Below are 26,127 nucleotides of genomic sequence, written 5' to 3' on the forward strand. Positions count from 1 at the left end.
TTTATTTTTAAATGACAGACGTTTCTAACTGCAACTGTGATTTTGAGGAAAGGGCCTTACCTGTGAATTTTGAAACACGCTGTTTTCATTTATGTGCCTAGGTACTAGCCTGACAGTGATAGCTTTCCGGATGAGGCACAGTATACAGCCCTACAGCTCCTGTGGCCTACTACAGGGGCAGAGTAGCGATAACGTTTCATTACACGCTGGTGAAGGTCTAAATTTGAAGGTTCAGAGGAGAAAATTTGTTTCTTACTTCGTGGGCTGCTTGTCATGTTGATGTTACCTCAAGCCTTGCTTCTATAATTAGGAAATTCTGACTGTAAGGCTAAATAATGTTTTGAACAATCAAATATGTATATGAGTATATATATAAAGCTACAACACCTACACATCTGCAAAATTTAGTCCAGGTTTCCAACTGCAATTATATTAATGCATATAATTTGAATTAACTATAATTTCATCAGTTCTGTAAATCCCCTTGAAAGGATCTGTTGCTTGTTGATTTTGTGCCATGTGAAGACATGATAAATATGACATGTACCCTCATCACATGAATAATGTATTCTGCATCTTAAGCAAGCCAGTTCTGCTCCAGAGAGATGCTTAATCTATTCCCTGCTTCTGGGGATGAAAGGAATTAAACTCAGTGCACTGATTTCACAGTATGTGCTCATTTGACTTTAATTATAAAATGATTATTTCAACGTTTTTTTTCCCTGTAAAATAAACCAAGCCTGAGAACCGTGTAACCTCTATAGAATTACATTACTTCTTTGTGCATTTGGTCTTTGCTCATTGATACTGTACTTTCAGTACAGTGACACATGGAAGGATAAAAACAACATCTTGGGGTTTACAGTCAGTGTGGTAGTTTCAGATCCCACAGCAATAAAAGCTCCTTTGCTGGCACCTGGCCAAAGGAAGCAGCACTGGAATCCTCTTAAGTGAATATGAAGGTCACAAGAAGGAACCTTCACCAGGCACAGGGAGATGACTTGATCTCGTGCTATTCTGGAAGATTTTGATCATGCACCCTGGAAATATATATTCATTAGCATTTTTTCATGGACTGTTTGAACCTGTGCAAAGCTCAGGATAGTATCATCTTCCTTTCTAAAAACAAACAAACAAACAAAACAAACTAATAAAAGTTCTCTTGGCTGTAATGGCCAGACCAGAGCTTTCCTTGCGAATAGGACATCTGCAGCCCATGCCTCAGGAGTGACAGAGCATCAAGTGGCTTGGACAGCTACGCTGTCAAAGGCAGTGCCGTGCTTCAAGCTTAAAAAAAAAAAAAAAAAAAAGCTCTTCAGCAATGTAATGTTCTATCAGGCATACCATCTGGGGGGAATAGCAATGAATGCTTTCCATGCAGTGTACAGTGTATGCCAATCACTGATAGTAACTCCAGCTGACATCTTTCCACCCAAGTCCTGAAGAATTTTACCAGATTCATTGTATCGCACCTTCCATTTCAGAAGCTATTCAGAGGTGACCTACATACTGTCAGAAGCCACATCCTGTCCCCAAGCAAAACCAAAAACAACTGTGCTACTGTCTCAAACTAGTTAGTGTTGCTAATATTAGTACTCCTGCTGCTGCCAAAATGCTTGGGTGGATGTGTCTGCATCTGTAGTAAGACAATCTACAATGCAGATAATCTGCCCACAGACAAAGATGCTATTTACAAGGTGCTAGCTTATCTACAATACATGAGGTCAAATTTTCTAAGTGTCCAAAGTGACATAAAAGTTTAGGGGTTATGTTCGGAAACCCCAGTCAAATCCTAATTGGTGAAATCACTTCTCAAAATACTGTTTAGTCTGATAAATGTATTCATGTATCTAAACCCACAATATCCATTGTGCTAGATATTGTTAGAATGGCAATTTGTCGGGGCATGAAAAAGTTTAAATTACTCTTATTTATTTATTTTTAACTAATGCCCCATCTAAATCTCCTAAGGGGTCCAGAGATGCAACAAAGCATGAAGATAAATGTCTTCACGGTATCGAAAGCTGAAGACCATATATAAGCCTAGATATTTTTTTCTTCCAGAATACCTGAAATTTAAAAGAGTATATCTCACCAGACACTTGTCAGTATTGTCTCTCTGCAGTAACTCTGACTCGTGTACAGCACACATTTATTTGTAATACACCACATTTGATTAATTGTGATACACAATAAAACTTCCAGAGTATGCAGCTTTTTTTTTTAAACTCAAAATAGTCACAACAACTACTCAGCATTTGACATTTCTATTCTTACCAAATGATCTAAAGAAAAATTGCACCAGTACAACTTTCATCAAACCTTCTTCTTATAGGATACAACTGAAAATCATGAATTCTTATGTTATCTGAAACCATGAACTTTAGTCTGTATTCAGACCATAGTGTAAGTATCTCTCAAGTACAGTAACCACACCATAAATGTCAACTAGTAAGTTCAAGGTGAAAAAATTCAAAAGATTAAAAAAAAAAGTAGATATTTAATATGTTAAGTATTAGAGATGCATGAGCTAAAGCATTATGTGTAGAGCTACCCATACAGACATCTTAATTCACTCTGAAGAACAATGAATCAAGATTTTTATTGACTTGGCGAAAAAAACTGGTTGGTGTTTGCGTAATCAGAGTTCTTTATAATAATGAATGCATAATAGACTCCGTAGTTGAGTCGTTTTGCAACAGTTATGATTGTACCATGAGAATAACAATCTTTAAATCGCTAGGATATTTTAAGCAGACAAGAGTAAATCATCGAACTCTCCCTCTCGTTCTCCTGCTCCCTCTCCCTCTCTCACATATGCACACACCTGAACATAAAACATCCACAAGATGTGTACTTTGGACCTCCAGAAACATGTCAGTTATTATGATGAAATCTGAGCCTGGCAACAGTGTAAGTCTGAGCTCCATCCCTTGTATCTATAACCTCTCAGAGGGATGTGTGACTTTGCTCAATAATAAGGCCATGGGGCACGCAGAATATTAACATTATTCGTTAGAAGGTGCGCGACATGACCTTACAGTGTCTGATTTCTGTTGCATTACATCTTCCCTTCCAGTCAGAGGTTACTGCTGTTGAGTTGAGAATGGCAACATCAGTTATTTCACCTGTGCACAACCTTTATCAGTGTTCATTTGTTTTCATTAGTAGATCCCTAAAATTATACGTGAGGTGAACACCTCTTTAGATTGCTGTGTAGAGTATGTAATACTTGCTTTTCACAGGCACCTTTTGCAGACTCTTTTGAAGTAATTACATGACACACAGGCTTGAAGCCCCATTGATCTGGTGGGTCCAGTTTTGTGTGACAGGATGACAGACTAAGCAAGGATGGTGTATGCATGGCAGAAAACCATGTTAGGATGAGAACTCTGACATACTGCTCAGTGTTGGAAATATGAGCCCATCTCCCTACACTGTCGAAACTAGATATAAAAGAACAGATTTCACAGGGCCTGAAAATATTAGCCTCTGATGAAAAGGTTTTTGTGATCAATGCCTGAAATCTGCTGCAAAAGGCAGACGCAGAGATGTTCCTGCTACTAAAAGCCGCAGGAAGCCTAACCATGGAAACTCCTTACGTGGAACCTTCCTTACAAATTATTTAGTGGTAACTGTAAGTCATTTGCTTTTTATAACTAGTTTAATTTTCATTAGTATTACATTGCTGTTCACAAACAAGTCACATGTTATAAAAAGCAAAGCAAGTCTTACCTGGAATACTCTGTCTCCTCACAGACAATGCTCCATCAGGTGGCTTTGCTTGGTTTGCAGACTTTGTGTAAGGACTTTCATCTAAACAGAAACAAGCAACAGTTTCAGTTACTGATAAATATAGCGTTAAAAACAGCATAATTTTTAAATCTAATTACTGTGTGAACTAGCAGTGCAGAGCACAAGAGCTGCTGTGAGCTGGATGAGGATGGATATTTCTGAATTCTGACTCAATGACAAAGGCTCTGAATAACAGAGCTGAGAAGTAAGGGAGTAAAACAGATCAGAGATAATGCTCAGTTGATGACAGGCTGAATATACAAAGGCCTTTTTGGTTTTCAGATAACCACAGAAACTTTCCTTTTCCTAGTGTTAAGAAGCTTCACATGTCAAAGACTCCAGGAGCAGAGAGAACATCCCTGTTCAGGAGAGAAGCACTTCCAGAACCTTGTGGATATTCTGACTGTAAAGATGCTCCTTTTCCTTTGGGATCTGCCAGAGGATGCTTCCTTCTCTGTCGTAACAACTGACTGGAGAAAACATCAGAGAGATGTTGCCAAATATGCCAGCACATTTATACTGAAGAATGGCAATGTGACAGCCTGTGTCTAAATAGGAGGCTTTGTGGAGCACCCGCTGATCAACCTGAAGGCATCAGAGGCAGCTGCTGGTGGGATGAGCAGTCATCAATTAAAGGCAGCATTAGGGAGAAGTGAGGTTCTTCTACATCTCTCCTAAGAATAGGATGACTGGTAGGAAAAATATCAATTACATTGTAGCTTTAAAAATGGCAAGCTATAAACTTGACAAAGAAATGGGGATTGAAGAGAAGAAATAATAATGTGTATTACTTCAATCAAAGGAAAGGAATCACTAAAAATTAAGCTTCTGTCTTGGTTGTCCTTTAATCAAGTGTTCAAACACTTTAAAGCATTAACAAATCCTTCTATTTACATCTTTTTCCATCAGGTTTTGAAAGACCAACCACTTTCTAGCGTGTGCACGAATACATGCTTGAAAGAGATCAACGACTAAAGGAATCAAAGACTAGAGTACCTAGTGCATCAAAGACTACAGACCTAGTACAGTGTCCTAAGATCCAGTGAAACCACAAACATTTTCTGGAGAGTCAGGTTTTCTTTTCAGCTGACACTGCTGACGTGATAAGCCTTCTTTGCTGATTACACTATTTATGTCTTGTAAAGTCTCAAACTCCTTTAGAAACTCGCATCAAAGACACCAATCCATTTCTATTCAAGTGAGATAAGGGTTTGGTCAGTATAATTTATTTTAAAACCAGGTCTCAAAAGGAAATGACTGGAAGAGCTGGTTGGCATTAAAAAAAAGATTTCCACAATGAACTCATCTTCTGTTAGGTGGATGTAGAAACAAACAAAAAAAAAGATGAATATATTTAATGTTTTTTTTAAAGGCAAAAGATTGTTGCACGGCTATGTACATTGCCAAAAGTGCAGCAAGTAACGAAGAAAATATATTGGTAAAATATCCCTCTACAGCCAGATATCATTGCTTTTGCTACAGTAAAATTAACTCTCATTGCTTTAGGACTACATTGTTACAAGGAGGAAGCTAACAGGCTTGACTATACTGCATGCTGGTTCATACTTGAAGAAAATAAAGCTGTCAGCCATATAATAAACAGAAGCATGAAGAAATATTAACATAGACCCAGCTACACAAGTTAAGAAAAAGAGAGATGTATAAGCCTTTATTCTTCCATTTGAGGTAAGTGGAAAAGCTAATATTATTGCATATGCAGAATATACATACCCTCATTAAAGAAAAAAAAAAGTGAACTAGAGCTTCTAAGAGGATTGACTTTTTTCTTTCCTAGAAGAGGCATAGTTGAGCTAGAACTCAAGCTAAGGCTCTCCAAACAACCTTGCTAACTCATATCAATTCCAAAAAAATATAGGGATCATCAATAACGTGGCTTAGATGTTGCATGTATTACTCCTTATTCGCAGGTGCTGTATGTGACAGCAGATATTGTGAGACATGCATTTTTCTGCTAAGAAGTGGGCAGGAAACATAACACAATTTCTCGGGAACCGACGGATGGTGATGACTTTTGGGCCCTATTTGCATGTGTGCTCTACCTATGAACAATATATCAACTTAAAGGCATAAAACAGCTCTCTCCTAGACAGACTCCTTACATATGCATTATTTCCATCAGACTGGAGAGATGGCAAAAAGGAGAGAAGAATTTCCACAGCTAGGCCTTTTTCATTGAATCTTTGTCAAGAGCAAATGAATAAATCAGCTACAATATTTTGCTGGAACAGGATTTTCCCAATACTGCACTACAGTGGGAGCACGTGCGGTTATCCTGAGTTCAGAAAGAAGGACAAGCCTGCAAATCTGTCTGGTTAATGGCGCCGGTGAGGGAAGGTCAGTGTACATTCAAATTACTTGCAAGGGACCCTGAGCAAAAAGTCTCGTATTTTTACATACCAACTGACAGATACGGAAGGAAACTGAGACTGCTGTGTAAGCTAGCATTTTAGTCCATGTATATTAGCCCTGAAATCTTGTCAGGTATTTATGCCGTGTATGTACTGTTAGGTACTGTGGGGATGTAATTACGTTACATTTCTTAATCTGTCCACAGACTTTCACAGAAAACAAAGGAGACCCAACGGTTGTTTCATAAACTTTTGAACCCCTATTAAGGCAACATATGTTCAGTTATTATGGGGGGATAACAACGAGCCACTGCCTCACTGGTGGACTGGGAAGCTTCACTTTGCTGGAAGTTCCCAGGCCAGGAAAGAATTGTCTTTCAATGCCCATTTAAAAGCAAAATCGCAGCCCAAGATAACTGAAAATCAGCATAAAGAACTCCCAGAAGCAAAGGAAAACAAATATAACTACCTAGACAAAGAATACAGACAGCATCCTTATTTGAGACAGAAAACTAAAACGAAGAGCAGACAGATGCAGAAGTAGATATCATCCCAAAGAAAAAGAGTAAACTAAGGAGACAAGAAAGCCCTGGTAGCCCTGAAATGTCAGACACCATCACACTGTCAAAAAGGGGAGAAATCTGTCTGCATTAGCAAAGTTGTACATATGGTCACAAGAACTGATAAATCAAATTTTACTTTATGCCCCCACCTGCCGGAGGGGACCTTTCTTGGCAGGGAGGATCTTAAAACATGCAAAAATGTTCTCCTGATGATATCTGCTGATATCAGTGCTTAGAGGGATTTGTCCGAGTGCTTTGTATTCCCAGCTTCCCCCTCTACAGCACAGAGAATCCCTGCAGACAAAACCCAACCCAGAGAGCCAACACCCTGAAAAAACAAAGGAGTGTAAGGATGCACAGCATGCTCCCAGCGGGAGACAGTAACTCAAAATTAGGTAAATATGCGATATATTTAAGAAGCCACACACGCAAAGCAGATGGAGAAACAGGCTAGATTCGGAGGCATAAATCTTACGCCGAAAGCCCTGGCTGGAGCAGGTCATCAGGGAGCTGCGTGCTGGAGGGGCTTCTGTACATGCCAGCTCTGCCCCGCTCCTCAGGAGCACACCGCGGGTGTCTGTGCTTACAACACTGGAAATAGTGTAGCTATGCAGATACAGTCCTGGAAATGCATTAATGCATTCATTACATCCCTTTTTTTTTTTATCCCCCCTCCCCCCCAGTTTTCTCTGGTGAACAAATAAGCAGCCCCAGATACACAATTTCTAGCGAGTCAGTGTATACTATAAAGGTGACTGCTATGCCAGCAGATCTCTTCATTCAGTTACTACAGGAAACAAACTCTCTTACACTGTGAATGAGGTCGTTACCCCCAAAATCATAGCTTAAGTATTTTCTGCAGTTGCAAACGTGCGATAGCGAACAAGTTGCCCGCTGTGCTAATTCCCCCCTTCCTGGCAGAGTGCAGCAATGATCCCAGAGGTCCACTACTGAGATTCCTAACCCGCGAAGCCAAATCAGCATCTTGGATCCTCTTTGCACTTGTCCTCACAAAAGCAACAGCCCCAGGTACTGGTGGCAGTAACCACCACATCATCCTCTCCAAGCTCTGCCCACAGTTCTTCTAATTGTAATGACCAAGTGGACAGACAAGCAGCCCTACTGCTTGCAGCTACTACTGTAGGCTTACCACCTTTAGCTGTGACCCATGAGGCAGATAAGCAGCTCTTTGCGCTTTCCTGCCTATTTTTAACCAGCTGGCATCTCCGCCCTGTAACTGAATGATTCATTCTTTGTGTTAAGGACCACGCTGTGAGCCATTTATAGCGTTCTGCATTGCCCCTGCTGTACAGGGGAGCCTCCATCCAAGACTAAGGGCTCTTTACACTCTAACAAACCAACAGTAATGTGATCCTATAAAGATTATATATATGTGCATTGTCCAGTGTGCAAGTGCTTAGGACTGTGCTAGCAAAGCGACCATATGTAATCTTTAGATACTTGCTATATTCGATTTAATATCCTTTGGATGATACCAACTGGGGACACATAAAAGGGAACAGAAGGAAAGTCTGAAGGTATTTCCTCAACAGGCCAGTCCAGGCATTCGGTATATCGGGAGGTTTATGGCCACTGAACCATTTGTGTGTCCCTCGAGATGGCTGTGAAAGCTACTGACACAAGAATGTTGTTTGCAGATGGGGTAGAGGCTACGAGCGCTCCTTTCATGCCAATCTTCACACCTGGTTAGAGATCTTTCCTGCTGCTGCTATCATCCAGGTGGTAACTACTGAACCCACCAAATATCATAGAATCATTAAGGTTGGAAATGATCATCTAGTCCAACTGTCCCACTACCACCAATATTACCCACTAAATATGTCCAAGTCCTGTGCTGCATCATTCTCATTCGTCAACAACTTTCCTACCAATGCCTAGTTACGGGATAAGCCATTCTTTAGCCAAGGAACGAACGAACCTAAACCTTTTTAGAGTGATTCCTAAGCAGACCAGAATCCAAGCGAGTGAAACCTGAGGTGTTGCTCATATGTTCCTCACTGTGCCTTTCCTAAGGCAATTAATCTGACTCCTAAGACTCCACCAAAAAGTACATCCTTCAGCTTGCTCGGTGTACAGGAGATGTAGGACTGTCTGCACGTGTTGTTGCTTACACTCTCTGTGATAGCACACATCACAGACTAGCAGAGAATCACGTTCCAATGCAGAAGATGACAACGTTGTCAAGATGATGATTATGGTGGAAAGAATGTCCCCGTGAAGATTAGTTTATTTATCAAAAATTAAAAGCACCAGTGTCCCATGTATTGCTTCAGGCATTCCTAGATCTGCAACATCCTGTCCACTCCTGAATCTTATAACGAAGAATATTTTTCAGTAAAAGCAACAGATTTTTATGAATCCTGCTAGCACAGCACAAAATACCATAGGTTCTCATACTTCATATATCTGAAACTTAACCTAAATTTCATCTTTAAATGGCATAAGCTTACCATTATCTAAAAGCATCGTTTCTACCACAGTATCATACCTGTGACAGCCGGTAAATTCTGAGCTACAGCACTCTCAGTTATCCCCACAGTTTGCAGCTGGAGGCTTTCACAGATAAAAAAAAAAAAATAAACACATATCTCCTGATACCTGTGGTTCAGAAGCTCAAAAGTGTAGAGAGGCGTACCCAGAATCTCAGTATAACTTTTATAACCATTCCTACAGCATCTTACTCTCTTCTAAGCTCAGACTTTAGAGCAGGGACTCAAGCCTCAGTCCACATTCATAGATGAGCACCCAGACTCACAGCCACACAATCATTCCATCTCTCTCTCTCTAATCAGTACTTTAAGTATGTCACACAAAGTAAAATAGTTCAAAGCCATCTCCTCTAAAATCAATTTGAAGCCCTGCACTGGATCAGGCAGAAGAGACAAACTGAACTTGAGATGCCCTCTGTGCTTCTGTGAGTTACCCAACCAATAAAAAAGTATAAAAGGCAAAGTCATCAGGAGCACTCTAAAAACACCTCTGATCTCTCATAAACTCATCTCCTCAATTCCAGTTCTTTGTTTCTGGTAAAACATATTTTCTCTGCACTAATAAATCTGAAAAATGCAAATTTCAGGTCAATCTACAATAATGGAAAGGGGAGGAAAAAAAAAAAAACAACAGACAACACATCAGGAGAGAAGTTGGAGCTTAGTTATAAAGTTCTAGACTGCCCTGTCTCTTCCTGCTGGGATGACTTCTTTTAAAGACAGCAGACAAATCTTTCTTCTCTGAACTTAGAAACGGAATAATTCTGAACAAGAACTGATAAAGTAACTGAATATTTATGCAATACTCCAATCAATGTAACCAGTAACAGCCACAATCGGAAGATATATACAAGCACAAACTCTTCGAAAAATATAAACTAGCCTTATCTGATAACAATCATATGAAAAATAATAATATTCTTTTTTGTTGTTGTTGTTATAACTCAAGCTTATAAAGGTCACTAAAAGTTCTAAAACTCTGAAAAGTTTTACAATAAATTGAATTATAAGTTTGTTCTGAGTTGAACAGACTTGAGCAGATAAAACAAATGCAATTTGCTGCGCAGGAATGAATAGTGGGAATTTTACGTTGGCTGCCGATGGGAGATTTGGCACAAATGTTTTTAAGTTTGGTGTAACTTCATCCCTAGTAACTGTCATTGACAACTGCAAAAAAAAAAAAATAATCTCAGAAAATGTCTTTTTCCTTGGCAAGGAGGATGTTTTAAAAGATTTGCTTTTAAATAATGCAAAAGTCTAGAGAAAAATTAACATCCTGGAACGTTCATGGTTACCGTGATGCCACCACAGCTACATCACAGTGTAATGGACTATAAACAGTTGAAAAAAAGAGACAAAATTGGCTAAGTTCATTCAGCAGATGTATACCGTACAGATTTTGAATGTATATGCTTCATGAAACAACAATATGTCAACAATTTGCTTTGCCTATGTGCTAACCCTTTCAGACTTGTTACAGGAGCTCCAACCATGAAAGAAAGAATTAATTCATCCTACTGCTGCAGAAGAATAACATTTTTTCAAGTTCCTTTCACAGGAAGCTATGGCTTCGATCACTTCCAATGTGCCTGGATTCTTTAAATGGCAATGCTGCTTTTCAAAGTAGTGCTTAGAAACACCCCCAAATTCTTAAGAGCTGTATGTAAAACAGCGATTAGTGAACTAGGCTCCAAGTAGGACAAATATGAATGTACTTAATCTTAATCCTTTCTTATCAAATTCCATGCTCAGTGCACTCCAGCAGTCTTTATTAAGAAAACATAGGATTTCAAATGCTTCCATAAGTAACATTTGTTGGTGTTTGTGACATGAAAGAATTATGAGAAGGAAGAGTTATTATTGCTGCTCTGGTAATTTCCTTTCCTACATTTAGCAGAGTACCCCTTGGTTTTCCTACAAACTTAATTTTAAACAGTTATAACATCCAATGAATAACTGTGTTGTCTCTCTAAAGTGAAAATTTATTCAATTTTATCATACTTTATGTAAATTTAATTCTCTGTTTTCTGAATTATGCAGTTACTTATTACAGTAGCAGCTCAGCTTTAATCTACAAACAAGAGAAGTAGGGTTCTGTAATTACGCATAACTGTGAATCCATTTCCTATTGATAGTTACAATACCTCAGCGAGCTTGGCTGCTTCAAAATGATCTGAATGTCCTCCAAGTTTGCTTCTCCAAAGTTAATTTCCTAAGATAAGACTGTGCTCAGGTACCTGAGTTGAAACGCTTGGTTTCCTAACTGGTGAAGTATGTGGCTCTCCTTCCACAACTGTTTTGCTCAGGAAAATTCAGAACTTTCTAAGAACATCCAGAACACTCAGTATCTGCTGAACGCTGAAAATATGTCTCAAGAGATATTAGCATATGGTGAGATTCACTTCAGTGGATTATCAAATAAAGAAGTAATCCAATTTATATAATACCCTAACCACAAACTACTTCAAATCTGATAAATATGTCTTTTTGTTTATACAGCATCAAGTATTTGTTAAGGGATTAAACTTGAATGCCATAAAACAGAATCATTACTGAATCGTTACATGATTTTAGGATTCAGCACGAATTTCACTCTGTTGTCTTGGGCTTTTGTTTATTGTTACTGAAAATAATACAGGGATCATACATAAGTGAAGTATCTATGGCTTAACCAGAGCAGCTAGAAACTGAAAAAGCTGGGAAACTGAAAAAGCTCAAAGAAACTAAGGGTGTTAACTCTTTTAGCTCTGTGAGACAGTCTAGGATTTTTCTGTATTCGTAACTTCTGTAGACGATCTTATTCTAAATGATGGGACTGTAAGCCTTAGAGATTTTTTTTTTTTTAATTAAAAAGGAAATTCCTATGTGACACAGATCTCACCAACAGGAAGCACTTCCCGATATTCAAAATACACTTTTTGGTGTGAACATCTCATGGCTTGCTAAGAGTGGCATCCTGGTCTTGTAAAGGTGTGCGTCTCTGCACGTGTGTTTGGGAACATCACGTTGCTCTTATGTACTACCACACACTGGCATTGTCTGAGGGGACCACGCAACAACTTTCTGGAAAAAAATACCTGAAAACTGTTTTCTTTATGACATTCTAATAATTAAGATATTCAGTTGCCTTGTTTAACAATGCTAAATCAGCATCCCTCAAAGAAAAACAGCACTAAATTTGACAGGGAAGCACAAATGCTGAGAATACGATGAAAATTCCTACAGGGCAAGGGAGCTGAGTAAAGGAGCAAGACCTGTGCCAAGGCAGTAACCAAGGGCCAGAAAACCAGGCTGAATTAATGCTATACCTTATGGAAAAACACTTTTATGAATAGATAATTTTAAAATACAATAGTGACCTTAACGTTACCTTTAAGATCCTTTGTTCAGCTACTCCTTCCACATGGGATTTTGCTGGGCTGGCAAGACAGCAAGAGCTGACAGGGGAAAAGGGGCCAAGCCGTACTCTGTGGCTGCTAGATGATGCCCTCAAGCTGAGCCGCTGTGCTCCTGGCTGCTGTGGTTGCCCACAACCTCCTTGGGAGAAGAGGCAACCAGCTTTCTGGCGGGCAGCATTTCACCGTATATTAACCAAACGCAACACGTGGTATGATCCCCTATCCCATTTGTGGTTAAAATTAACATGACAAACATTTACTGGTCATTTGAACTGTGTATATCCTGTGTGACACTTCCACTGTACCAACAATGTTAACAGCAACTTTCTCGTGCATCAACTGACCCTGAACTTTTTTAGCCCAGTCTTGGTGGCGATCTTCCCTGCAGACTGACTGCTTGGAATTTAAAAAAGTAGAAGTGGTGTTTGAAACTGCTGTCAGATTCTTTTAAAGCTTTCTGATTTTTCCCTTAAGGGAAATATATATATATTTCCTCTTCCCACCAGTATATATATGGATTATGATTTTCTAGGAGTACTCATGGGGAAGACACAGACACAGACACAGATTTCTAGGTTGGAAGAGACCTCAAGATCATCGAGTCCAACCTCCGACCTAACACTAAGCACTCCACTAAACCATATCGCTAAGCTCTACATCTAAACGTCTTTTAAAGACCTCCAGGGATGGTGACTCCACCACCTCCCTGGGCAGCCCGTTCCAATGCTTAATAACCCTTTCGGTAAAGAAGTACTTCCTAACATCCAACCTAAAACTCCCCTGTCGCAACTTTCGCCCATTCCCCCTCGTCCTGTCACCAGGCACGTGGGAGAACAGACCAATCCCCACCTCACTACAGCCTCCTTTAAGGTAACTGTAGAGAGCGATAAGGTCGCCCCTGAGCCTCCTCTTCTCCAGGCTGAACAAGCCCAGCTCCCTCAGCCACTCCTCGTAAGACTTGTTCTCCAGACCCCTCACCAGCTTGGTCGCCCTTCTCTGGACTCGCTCGAGCACGTCCATGTCCTTCCTGTAGCGAGGGGCCCAAAACTGAACACAGTACTCGAGGTGCGGCCTCACCAGAGCCGAGTACAGGGGCACAATCACTTCCCTAGACCTGCTGGCCACACTGCTTCTTATACAGGCCAGGATGCTGTTGGCCTTCTTGGCCACCTGAGCACACTGCTGGCTCATATTCAGCCGACTATCAACCAATACTCCCAGGTCCTTCTCGGCCAGGCAGCTTTTCAACCACTCATCTCCCAGCCTGTAACTCTGCTTGGGGTTGTTGCGCCCCAGGTGCAGGACCCGGCACTTGGCCTTGTTGAACTTCATACAGTTGACCTCAGCCCATCGCTCCAGCCTATCCAGATCCTCCTGCAGAGCCTTCCTGCCCTCGAGCAGATCGACACATGCACTTAGCTTGGTGTCATCTGCAAACTTACTGAGGGTGCACTGGACGCCCTCATCCAGATCATCGATAAAGATATTAAAGAGGACCGGCCCCAGTACCGAGCCCTGGGGGACACCACTTGTGACCAGCCTCCAACCAGATTTGACTCCATTCACCACAACTCTCTGGGCCCGGCTATCCAGCCAGTTTCTAACCCAGCGAAGCGTACGCCAGTCCAAGCCCCGCGCAGCCAGTTTCTTGAGGAGAATGTTGTGGGGAACGGTGTCAAAAGCCTTACTGAGGTCAAGGTAAACCACATCCACAGCCCTTCCCTCATCCACCAAGCGCGTCACTTTGTCATAGAAGGAAATCAGGTTCGTCAAGCAGGACCTGCCTTTCGTAAACCCATGCTGACTGGGCCTGATCGCCTGCTTGCCCTGCAAGTGCCGCGTGATGACCCTCAAGATAATCTGCTCCATGAGCTTTCCTGGCACTGAGGTCAAACTGACAGGCCTATAGTTCCCCGGGTCTGCCCTCCGGCCCTTCTTATAGATGGGTGTCACATTGGCTAGCCGCCAGTCAACTGGGACCTCCCCCGATAGCCAGGACTGCCGATAAATGATGGAAAGCGGCTCGGACAGCTCCTCTGCCAGTTCTTTCAGTACCCTCGGGTGCATCCCATCGGGCCCCATCGACTTGCGCACATCCAAGCTCCTTAGCAGGTCGCCAACCATTTCCTCATGAATAGCGAAGGCCACATCCTGCTCCCCACCCCCTTCCGCCAGCTCAGGGCACTGGGTGTCCAGAGAACAACCGGTATTGCCGCTAAAGACTGAGGCAAAGGCGGCATTAAGCACCTCAGCCTTTTCCTCATCCTTAGTAACCAGGTTTCCCCTCGCATCCAGTAAAGGATGGAGATTCTCCTTAGTCCTCCGTTTCGCATTGATATATTTGTAAAAGGATTTTTTGTTGTCTTTAATGGCAGTAGCCAGGTTGAGCTCCAGATGAGCTTTGGCCTTTCTAATTTTCTCCCTGCACAGCCTCGCTACATCCTTGTAGTCCTCCTCAGTGGCCTGCCCTTTTTTCCAAAGATTATAAACCCTCTTTTTCCTGCTAAGCACAAGCCGCAACTCTCTGTTGAGCCAGGCCGGTCTTCTTCCACGCCGGCTCGTCTTTGGGCACGTGGGGACGGACCGCTCCTGTGCCGTTAAGATTTCCTTCTTGAGGAGCGCCCAGCCTTCCTGGACTCCTCTGCCCTTCAGAACCGCCTCCCAAGGGACTCGGCCAACCAGCGTCCTGAGCAGCTCAAAGTCAGCCCTCCAGAAGTCCAGAAGACACCTACCACCTTCTACCTGTGCAAACCATAAGGTAAAGCAGGTGAGGAATACCTGTGCAGGCTGCTGGCATTACAATTGTCAGAGATGGTGGGAAAAGAGGATGTCAAAATAGCAACTTCTACACTGGGGATGCAGAAGCTCGTTGCGTGTGTTTTTGGAGAAAGGCAATGACAGAAGTAGGAGCTGAGACAGCAGAGACTGTCACTCAAGTGGCATAAAAAGTAAGTAAAAAAACATTGCACTTCATAGAAAACAGGAGTTTAGTTTGCTTCAGAAACAACAGGAATAAGCAAAGTCACAGCACTATGTTTAAAGAAAAAAGCTAGAAATGGTAATTTTTTCATGACGTTATTTATCCTGCTTGCATTGCGGTGCTGTGCTAACGCTATTTGCGGTAACTTATATCATTTGTTTTTCAGCCTACTTGTGCCTGTAAGTGTCTCTGGTGATGAGATCTCCACTGCTTTCCTTTGCAGACTGCTCCGCAGGATGTATCAGCTCTCACAGATGGAAAATATTTCCCTCCATCCACCTACAGTTTTCTTCCTTTGCTTTAACTGTCATTCTATTACGCCCAATTATATTCTTCTCTTCAGAAAACCTTATAAAAACCTCTCTCATGTACTGTTTATACACCCAGAAATCACACAGATTAGCGTGCTTTCTGCTTTAGGATCCTATCAGTTCTTACTGGGCATGACTTACCACAAAGGCTGGCTGATCTCGTCACCAAAGCATGGTGCACATGCTGACTTTGTACAGAAATATCCATTTAGTGAAGAGTGAAATTATTTTTTTAAACCAAAAATTTGTACAACGGTAACCCTGGTGTGGATAGCATTAGGAGTAAAGAATACTTTCGCGTGTCACATGTTGTATTTATGGCATTACAGTTATCCTTTTTAATCCCACCAGCAAGGTTTATTTGATACATAAAATAATTCTAACACTGCCACAATGAGTTGTATAAATGTTATACCACTATGAACATATTTATATTGGCACGCTAGCAGGATTGCCCCACGTTATTTGTAGTCTAAGTGGCACATCTTGGTCCAAACTAGCACAACTCAGGCTTGGTGAAAAACTGACCTTCCAGAATGCACTTCATTTAGGAGTCAGGCTATAAACCTGTCACCTTCCTCACGCTTTTGGGAAATAATGTCCTATTTTCAGCCCCTACCCTGGAAGAGGTTCCTCTATATATCCACAAAGACTGTGTGGTAATTTTGACTAAGTTCAGTCATCAGCAAAACTTGGCTGGTTTTGGAAACTGTGACAAGTTTGAACACAGTGTAGAAGAAGAGTCTTTTGAAATAGGGTACTGTGCACTTTTAGGAGTGGGAACAAAGCAGAGTAACAAAAGGGATGTCAACTTGATAAAACAATATGTATGCACATTTGTTTTGCTTAAAGCTCGCGTTAAGCCCAGGCCGCCTTCTGCTCTCTATCCATGCAGCCAGTTCCTGAAGACAAGCCTTTTAACCTGTCAAACACTATTTATTTGTAAGGGCCTCCCAAGCCCTATTAAATCGCAAAGCTTATTTGGGCAAGCAGCTGATTGTCTGCAGTATTCGTAAAATCTTGGAAAATGGTAATAATTAGAACTGCTTGCCCACATCTTTGCCTGCATGCAACAAAGCCCATGCCTGAGTCAGCTTTTTGTAATCCTATGGAAAATACAGCTATATAGAAACATACAGATGGATGTGCAATATTCATCAAAAATTATACTCCCGTAACCTTCAGGAAGACAGGCAAGTCATTTTAAATATTCCCATGCACCAATTCTCCAAGTTTTTTAACCAGGACCGTTTCTCCTTTGGGAACTCACAGCTGCACATTCACTATGGCTTTGGCTCTGAAGCTCCTAGAAACAAAGACACCATCAACCTATGGCCTACCATGAGTGCAGAGAAAAAAATACATGGATTTCACTTTTTCATACTTAATCTGTTTGTTCGAACACCTAGGTTATGCTGAGGTAATTATTAAATCTTTTCTACGCTACCAGTGTATGGCCAACAGTATATCCATCCTAATACTGCGTGGGTGTACAGGTGTGTGCACACGCTTAATTTTAATGACAGGCGTATTCAATTTGTAACATAACTTCAAAACAGAGAGAAGAAAGCAATTAAAAATAACAGGAAACCTCATGCATTAAAAACAGAGTGAACAAACAAGACACAGTATCAGACAATGGACTATACAGAAAGACAGCATCTAGGGCAGATGCTCAAACAAGCCTACAGGACCAGCCACCTACTGAAGGTCAAACAAGTCCCGGTTTTGGCAGACCTACAAGGGGATGGACACCAGAGTCGAGGTTGTTCTGTCATGGACTGTCTATGCACTGTCCACGTTTTTATGATGAAGGACCAAGGGAATACAAGCTGATTTTAGCAACCAGAACAGAATATAGGCAACTACTAGGGCACAGCGTATGAGACTTCAGACCCAGAAAAGTGCTAATATATTAACATCTGCCAACACCATGCAGGCAATGAAATACATCTGCAGTACACTCCTGAAAAAAATAAAGTTAAACGAAATCAGCCACACTGCTATTTCACAAAATTGATCCATTATTCATTATCTAAAATCTCTAAAGAGAGAGTCTGGTGCAGAATACTGTACAAGCTCACGTAAACTGCCTCATTGGGAAGGAAGGGAGAAACACTCAAGACAAGAAATGGCAGAAAATGTCAAACCTACAATTCCTAAGAACAGAGCAAAGTGTTTCAACTACTCGCTGTAGCTTTGAGATCCAGAAGACAGTAATATTTTACTGACCATGTCAGAAGGCATCCATATAGCCATCCATCACCACCCCTGTCAACAAGGAGATTGGACTGCCACCACAGCTGTAATTTTATTGGCCAAATCAAGAGGAAAACACAGATGACAGGACCTATATCAATAAGCAGGGCAAGATGTCTGATAAATCACAGAAAAAGTTGGATCTTTAAGATGTTTATTTCCAAAAACTACGGTGTTTTTTAAAAAAATGCCAATGATCTAAGCTATGATTTCTGTATGGCATGAAACAAGCACTTCACTGCAGTGTGAGGGATTTGAAACCGCTCATTAAGATCACCAGAACAGCAAAACAAGCCACTGGGACCCGCAGGAATCACTAGTTAAGGCAGTGGCTTAACAGGAAACATCAGGGCAGGGTGCGGTGGATGGAAGAGAAGAAAGCAAAGACTGATGATGAGAATTGGCGGTGAACGTGCTGCACGAGCACAGAAGAGAAGAAAGACCTCCTGGGGACCCAGAGAAGCCCTGGCACAGTTTGCCATCAATCCATCAATAAATTAACTCAACCTGTTGTTTGGTCTAAAGTCTTGCTTTGTAGGGGGGAAGGGAGACTGCTCGCTGAAATTTAAAGGTCTAGGAAGGTTTATCTTTCAAATAACCTGGGCTCCATCAGTCACTTCCAAAAATAACCATGCAAAAAACATACCAAAAGAAATCTTCCAGCAGAGAAAGCTGTTTTTCACTATACATAATATAGGACCTGCCTAAATATTTTTTGTAAGGCTTATAAAACATCTCCCTAGCACTTCTCACATCCTATGCTCCACAAAAGTTCCATTTGTATTCCTATCTTCTTGCCTTAAGCTAATAAATAACAAGTTCATTATCTACAATGTTTATGGGTTTTCAAAATTGCCAGTCACCTGAAATCTCCTTGTAAAGCATGAACCCCAGCAGACTTGTCCTTGAGGGAGCTGTAGCTGAGCCGGTGGGATTGACCCTAGGCTGCTGGAACCCATAGTGGCTCAGAGTCTATCACAAAAATTTTCTTTCTCAGCAAATAGTTCCATGAAAGCAGAGCCTGCACCTCCTACTCCCTTAGGCTCAGCCCAGAGGGGAGGGAGGAAACACGGCCCTGAGGTTTGCGTGCTCCAGAACAGCATTAATCATGCCTGCTGCTCGTGTCCTCACTTCTCCCCTCCACAGGGACACTGTGTATTTTCACAGCGTATGCAGAATAGGAGCAAAAAAGGAGATGAGGTCTGACAGAAAACATGGCAGGCAGCAAACGCACGCAATGCAGTCTGCCAGATAAGCAAGAGGGTGAGAAGAGGCAAACAAAACTGGATCAGGTTGTAGAGGGAAAGGAAAAGAAGGAAGAGTATGGAGGGGTGAGTGGGAAGAGACCAACTCCGCTTCTCAGCTCGTTCTCAATCCCCTCCCCAGCTCCTATAAGAAGGTATATTTCCTCTTCTGATTACATTAGGCCATGCCCTATAGCAATATTCAGGGACATACAATGTCCCGAGTTGGAAAGGGCCCAAGAGGATAGAGTCCAAGTCCTGGCCCTACAATGGACCACCGCAAAATCAAAACTTGTGCTGAACTCCAGCAGGCTCGGTGCCGTGACCACTGCCCTGGGGAGCCTGTCCCAGTGCCCGACCACCCTCTGGGTGCAGAACCTTTCCCTAACACCCAGCCTGACCCTCCCCTGTCCCAGCTCCATGCCGTTCCCTCGGGTCCTGTCGCTGTCCCCAGAGAGCAGAGCTCAGCGCCTGCCCCTCCGCTCCCCTCGGGAGGGATCTGTAGACCAATTCAAGATGAAAATTTTAACCAACGCTTTTCAGTTTCTGCTCCTAATGGCAAAAAATCCAAAATTGAAAACACTGGAGGAGCTGATAGGACATGAGACACCAAGACACAGGTATCCCAGCAGGAATTAACGCTTTGCCCCATTCCCTTCCCCAGTGGTTTCCCTCTGCTCCTGGGCCAATGCTCTGCCCTGTGGGATGCCCAGGAGTAAGGCAGCAGGGGGAGCTGGCTGTGTTTTATATCACAATCCCCAGCCCAAAGAAACAGGGAGGGAACTGGAAACAAGGTATGGACTTCAGGAAACAAGATTTTTAATACTATGTCAACCACGGCAGGAATTTTTGGCTCAGGTACTTTCTTTAGCATTCTCCTTAGCAAACAAGCACTGATAACAATAGCAGCGGTGCAGCTAGCATTATGCAGGTGGAATAAAAATATAAAAGTGTCAATGGCAACCTGAAGACAAAAGAAAGTGAACATAAAGCCTTGGCACATAAATTATTGCTTTTGCTACCACTAGAAATGAAAAACTGCGCAGAATAATGTGATTTTTTTTTTCCCAGGGATTAGATTAGCCTCAGGATTGTTCCCATCACCTCCATTATAAAATAAAAGTCAGTAGAGATTTGCATGTAAAAAGTTAAAAGTTGAATAAAATGACTTCAGAGATCAAACAGTGTCTATTGCCCAAGTTCATGCCAAGATCCATATACATACAATGTTTCACGCAAACAACATATTTCACGTTCTTCTTTCCAATAAAAATGGTGCTGAAGAAGAAAATGTTCCCATTATGCTTTAGCAATAGATTTATTCAAAGTAAATCAGAAGTTAAAACAAGTTAAGCACAAAAGGATTATTCTATCCATTGACAGTGCGAGGATAGTATCTCAGTTCAGCCAGATGGGCTACTATACCAATACCAAAAGCAATACTTTTTGTTAAGCTCCTGCTCGAAAAACTATGTCAATTTAAGGGACCATTTGTGCCTATTAAAGCCCAACAAAAAGCAGCTGGAGTTTAAAGTTAGTAGGATTCTTTACATTTAAACAGGAATTGGGTGCTTTCCTGACGGGGGCTGATTTCCTGGAGTGATATTCAGGAACAGATATTCAGGAACATGTCTATTTGGTGATTTTGTTTGTTTTTGTTGTTGTTTTTGCTAAAGTGCACTGTGAAAAATCAAGACGAACTCACCACAAATACATTCTTCTGCAAAGCTACGTCATATCATGATTCCTCAGTGTAACCACAAAATATGTAAAACCCCATCATGAACCATACAATCAGACCGCATTTCTACAGCCTGAAACTTAGCATCAAGTCCCTAAGTGCAGCTGTGACAAACCAGGCCACCACTGTAGTGGGCTCCCTCTGGCAAACTGCAGTCAGCATGGCTGTGTGCAAGGCTGGCATCATGCAATATCCACGTAAGAATCGGAAAACTGATACAGAAAGTCATACATTCATCATTTTAGTCTACTTTAAAAATAATTTTGTAACATTTCTTGTCATAAAACTCATAAAAATAAATACTCCTAACAGAGAATTTTATGACACAAGACAATACCAGTCTCAGAACATGATATAGAAAGGCCATGAAAGACTGTTCAGCATTTTGATATAAACATACAATCTAGTTTGAAATTCCCAGATGTGTGGGCTACCATCCCTTCCTTGGAAGGTTTTATTTGATGTGTGCTCATGCACACTTTAAAACAGGTGCATTAAAGGACAAAGTCCTCAACGAGAAGAGGCTGCAATCCCCACACAGAGCCACAGACAGATAACCCCATGGTGGTGACTTCCCACTTAGAACAATTTTACTTACTTAATTTCATGTTTTTGCCCAAATTTACTCTAACATTTAGACTTCCTAACTATTTATGGGTTCTTTGCAATTCATTGCTTGTCACACAAAATTTTAGTGTACTAAGTACACTTTTCTAGTGTAATATGAAAAACAAGTAATTTGCAAGCTGATAAATGGTGGAGTAGCTCACATTTGTAACAGTACAGGTGTTGATGTGACTGACTCCTTTCCCAAAATCTCGGCTAAGCGAACAGAGAAAAGCCATCAAGGATTATAATTACAGCTACACTAGACAAACTTAGTCAATCACCATTTCTTTTTATTGCTATTTTAGTTTGCCAAAAAAAAACAAAACACCACCACCACACCCCAGTAGTCTCCTAGCTTCCCATGTGACTTTTAATATCCCTAGCCCATTGTAATTTTTTCTTCCTCTACCAATTCAAATCAGTACACCGAAAATCCTCAGGACATCCCACTGAGTAAAATGCTTTATACCTGACAAAGATCAAGGACAGAGAAAGAAATTTTAATTTAGCTGATGGGTTCAGCAGTCAGCTTTTTGGCAGATGTGATACATTACCCATTTCTGCACTCCTATTTCTACCACCTCCAGTCTGCTAAACAATTAATTTAAGCCAATCGTCCAAACCCATGATGTACCACGATGTAAGGCACAGCAGTCAACTCATCTACGAGACAGTATGATTAGCACTCAGAATGCAACTCTGTGAACCTGTATCATAACTTTAATGACATTTTATGTGCTAATTTTAAATATATCTGCTGCTTTTATCAAGTTCTAGCTACAGGATTTTGCTAAAGATCACCTTCAACATGACAGTCTAAATTCAGTAAGATTATACATGAACAGAAATATTCATATTAACTACACGGTAAAGAGTAAGATTTGTTTTTTTTGTTTGTTTGTTTTTCTTCAGTTTTTACATCTTTATCGACTGGCTAATATCAGGAAAGAAACTGTGGTATTAGTAGTAACATAAAAGCAAAATAAACATGAAACCAATCCATTTAAACAACTGAACTGCCTGTAGAGCAATGCTCACAGTTCAAGTCCACATTTTTTCCATAGGAAAGGACTACATGGTTAATTCCAGTCATGAGACAATGCACTTAAAACTGAAGCAATAAAGTCCCAGGGTGGAATACCTCATTGCTTTAGTGGGCCTCAGAAATGTCCCCAAAAGAGCACATAATCTGACCTGTTACTAAGGTTTTACAAAACAATTACTCTCTTCCTTTCTTTCTTCAATACTGTGCAGGGAAAGTAGTTTAAAAATTATCTCTTCCAGAAATCAATTAGAGTTTATCAACAATTTATCAAGGAATCTTATCATGAACTTATCAAAGCTGCTCTGGATAAACTAATTCTTCGGCGGACATGTGCACGAAGTGCAGCCCACGATCATTTCCAGCTCTGGCAGAGGAAGTTGTCACTCCAGGTTCAATTCACTACAACCTGACGGCTGGCACCGGCCAGGCTCTGCTTGGCACTGAGCGCTATCCTCAGCCACATTATCTGACAGCAGGAAAGTCGCTGACAAGGAGAAACAATCCTGCAGCAATTACAGGCGTCCTCCCAGAAGGGCTCTGAACAGGACAGAGATCTTGAGCTGCATTGAAAGAGAAGACCCCGTGCAGAAGGAAGCGTGGCTTCACAGCGACCCATGATGCAACTGGACTGCTGCATTGTATGCCATTTGGAGGTTTTACTTATTAATTTTTAATGTGTGCAGACACACAAGCCCAAGCAAGAGATCAAGTTTATGGCTTACTGGAACTAGAAATGTAACTGCCATCCAGAAGAACTGTGTTTCCCCCTGTGACAGGTGACATTACCCTCCCCAGTGGGCACATTTTCTATTACAGCTATCTGAAGCACTCACTAAAAAGGGCAGAAATTCCCAAGGCTGCAGGGACAAACTGACACTCTGAAAGTAGGCGACATCTATTGCTGAGAATGTTTTTAGTAAAAAAATGGTATTTTAAAATTTTCCTTCGACAGCTACCAGAGATAACTATATCTCCGACATCCCTCCGGTCTCTTCAAATACACTCCTCATTAGCCTGCCTTCATCTCTGACATCTAGTTATCACCTCTCCCCAGGAATGAGAGCATGAAGCAGGAAAGGAGACTGCCCCAATTCCCTGGGCTGGCTTTTAAAGGCAGCTCCCCAGTTAATCACACTAACTGCTATTCACACTAGACCAACACAGTCATAAAATCAAATTTTAGTAACTTGCTGCGAGGCAGCTTTCAAAAAAAAAAAAAAAGGCATTCATAGATCCGCATTATTAGATCTTTCTTTAACTGGACCAAATATGTCTATTGTACCTCTCCTCTCCTTTTCATCTACAACAACCTTGTCAGCAAGCAGCACCCACGAGTCTAGCCTGACCGCAGATGCAGTGAGTGGGTGTGCATGACATTGTGCAAGCAAATTTATGAAGCTGGCAGATAGCAGCGCTCACCTTTGACAGCAAAACTATGCACCACCAAACTCTCCACTATCCGTTGACGGGAGAGGCTATGAACATCACGGTGAGCATTGTGCTGCGTGCTGCCCATCAGTCTCCACTCCAGGATGACCCGAGCCATGCTGTCCTTCTGAGCAACCGGCATCAAGAGTTTGGGAGGTAGCAAGAAGAGGAGGAATGTGATTTCACTGTCTTCAGATGAGAAGTGTCCACTCCTCACGTCATCCAAGGCAAAGCTCTGTCCTTGTCCTGAGGTACCACGCAGAAGGGAAGCTGCTGGAAGATGACTTGTGGCATTGGAGTCAATCTGCTGATTTCTCTACTGGCATTTTACAAAGCTATTAAGTTGAAAGCTTCCACTTGCTTTGACTGTGGGGCACAACTAAATGTTTCCACGATTAATTGAAAAAGCAGTCTGAGGTTTACTTGGAATTATAATAATTAAAAACAAAACAAACAAAAAACCAACCACCAAACACAGAAAGCCTACAACTACCTACAAAGTTGCAGCCTCTTCCTGCTTTTTTCTGCTTCCTTTTATCTCTTCTCCTTCATAGCAGTTTCAGCAATTTAAGCCCCAACTCTCCACCCCCAGGCTTTGCAGCTAAAGATTCAGCCTTTTCACATGTTCTAAAGTTTCTGAAAGCACACTGTACAGACATCAGCCACCTTCTCCGTCCACCAGCCACAGAGCTTGGGGACACCTGACTTTCCCTCGGCAGGGAGGTGGCCATGCTCTAGACCTGCTCTAGAGCCTGACAGATGGGTTGTTAGTGGACACGTTCCCAAAGGCCTTCAGCCTCAGGCAGCATTAGATCTTCAAATTAGAGCAAGAAAGGCATATTACAGAATATGGTAGGCAAGAAATGATATAAAGGAAATATCACTTTTAATGAAAAAAAAATTTAGTCATTCATATTGCCTTCTCTGAAGCAAAAACTAAATTAAATTTCCATAATGTTCTTTTGAGATGTAGGCTGCAGCCTGTGCTTGAGTCACTGTTTCTGAGTGCACAGAGGTTGCCGAGCTAAAGTTAATGCAGCTCTAAGAGGGAACAGGGTGACCATGAGGACACGCAGCTGATTTTGTACTCAGGTGCACACTCCTATGCTGCACCATGGCCCTGGCCAGTGCTGGCCTGTGGAACCCATGAGACCTCAAGCCTGGGTGTCACACAGCCAGCAGCATCCAGACGTAGAAATTTATGTTTTTAAGGTTGTCCCTTCACTGTTTCTGGTACCAGTGTGCCTATTTGGGTGACCTCCAGCTCTTCTGACTGAGGGCTTTGCCTTTGCAGAGGCCTGTGCCATCACTCCCTTCATCTCCAGCCCACTCTGCCCAAGGCCAGGAAGGTTCCACAGCACACCTCCATCTGTCAGAAGATGCAGATTTTCCTCAGCTTGAAAACTATGACAGAAACACTTGATTTGCTGATATTGAGAGGAAACTCTGGCAGACTTAGGACTTTTTTTGGGGGGAGGTCCCCTTCAGGAGCATAGAGGAACCACCCAAAGGCCGCAGTAGGGCTGCAGAATTTGTAGTGATCGGGGGATTTCAGTAATGACTCCCTGCAGATGGAAATTGGCAGCCACTCACCAGCAATGCAGACCTCCAGGTGGCACGGCTCCCCTCTCACCCAGCACCCTCGCCCCTTCCCCTCCCAGCCCCGACCCCCCCGCAGACGCTCCGGTTGTGCCCCCACTGCCAGCCCCGGCCCTCGTGGGCACCACGCTCCCTGGCAGGCCCGGGCCGCCGTGCCTCTGGCGTGACGAGATATGTCGCCTCTCATCCGTGCCCAGCACTTCCATCCCCTGCTGGACAAATGTCTGGCAGAGACGGGCGCCTGGATGGCAGCCAGCTGGCGTGGGCCCAACGCGG

The 26,127-nt window shown here is 42.1% G+C and overlaps 1 protein-coding gene across 1 annotated transcript in view; it reads right to left on the reverse strand.

Annotated features, from left to right (window-relative positions):
- The window catches only part of GRIP1 (glutamate receptor interacting protein 1), a 227,729-nt gene that overhangs the window by 101,004 nt on the left and 100,598 nt on the right, over positions 1 to 26,127 (reverse strand). Inside the window, 1 exon segment of the mRNA XM_040552728.1 lies at positions 3,736 to 3,816. Coding sequence (XP_040408662.1) covers positions 3,736 to 3,816 — 81 coding nt within the window.

This window comes from Cygnus olor, chromosome 1, assembly GCF_009769625.2.
Source record: "Cygnus olor isolate bCygOlo1 chromosome 1, bCygOlo1.pri.v2, whole genome shotgun sequence".
Taxonomy (NCBI): Eukaryota; Metazoa; Chordata; class Aves; order Anseriformes; family Anatidae; genus Cygnus; species Cygnus olor.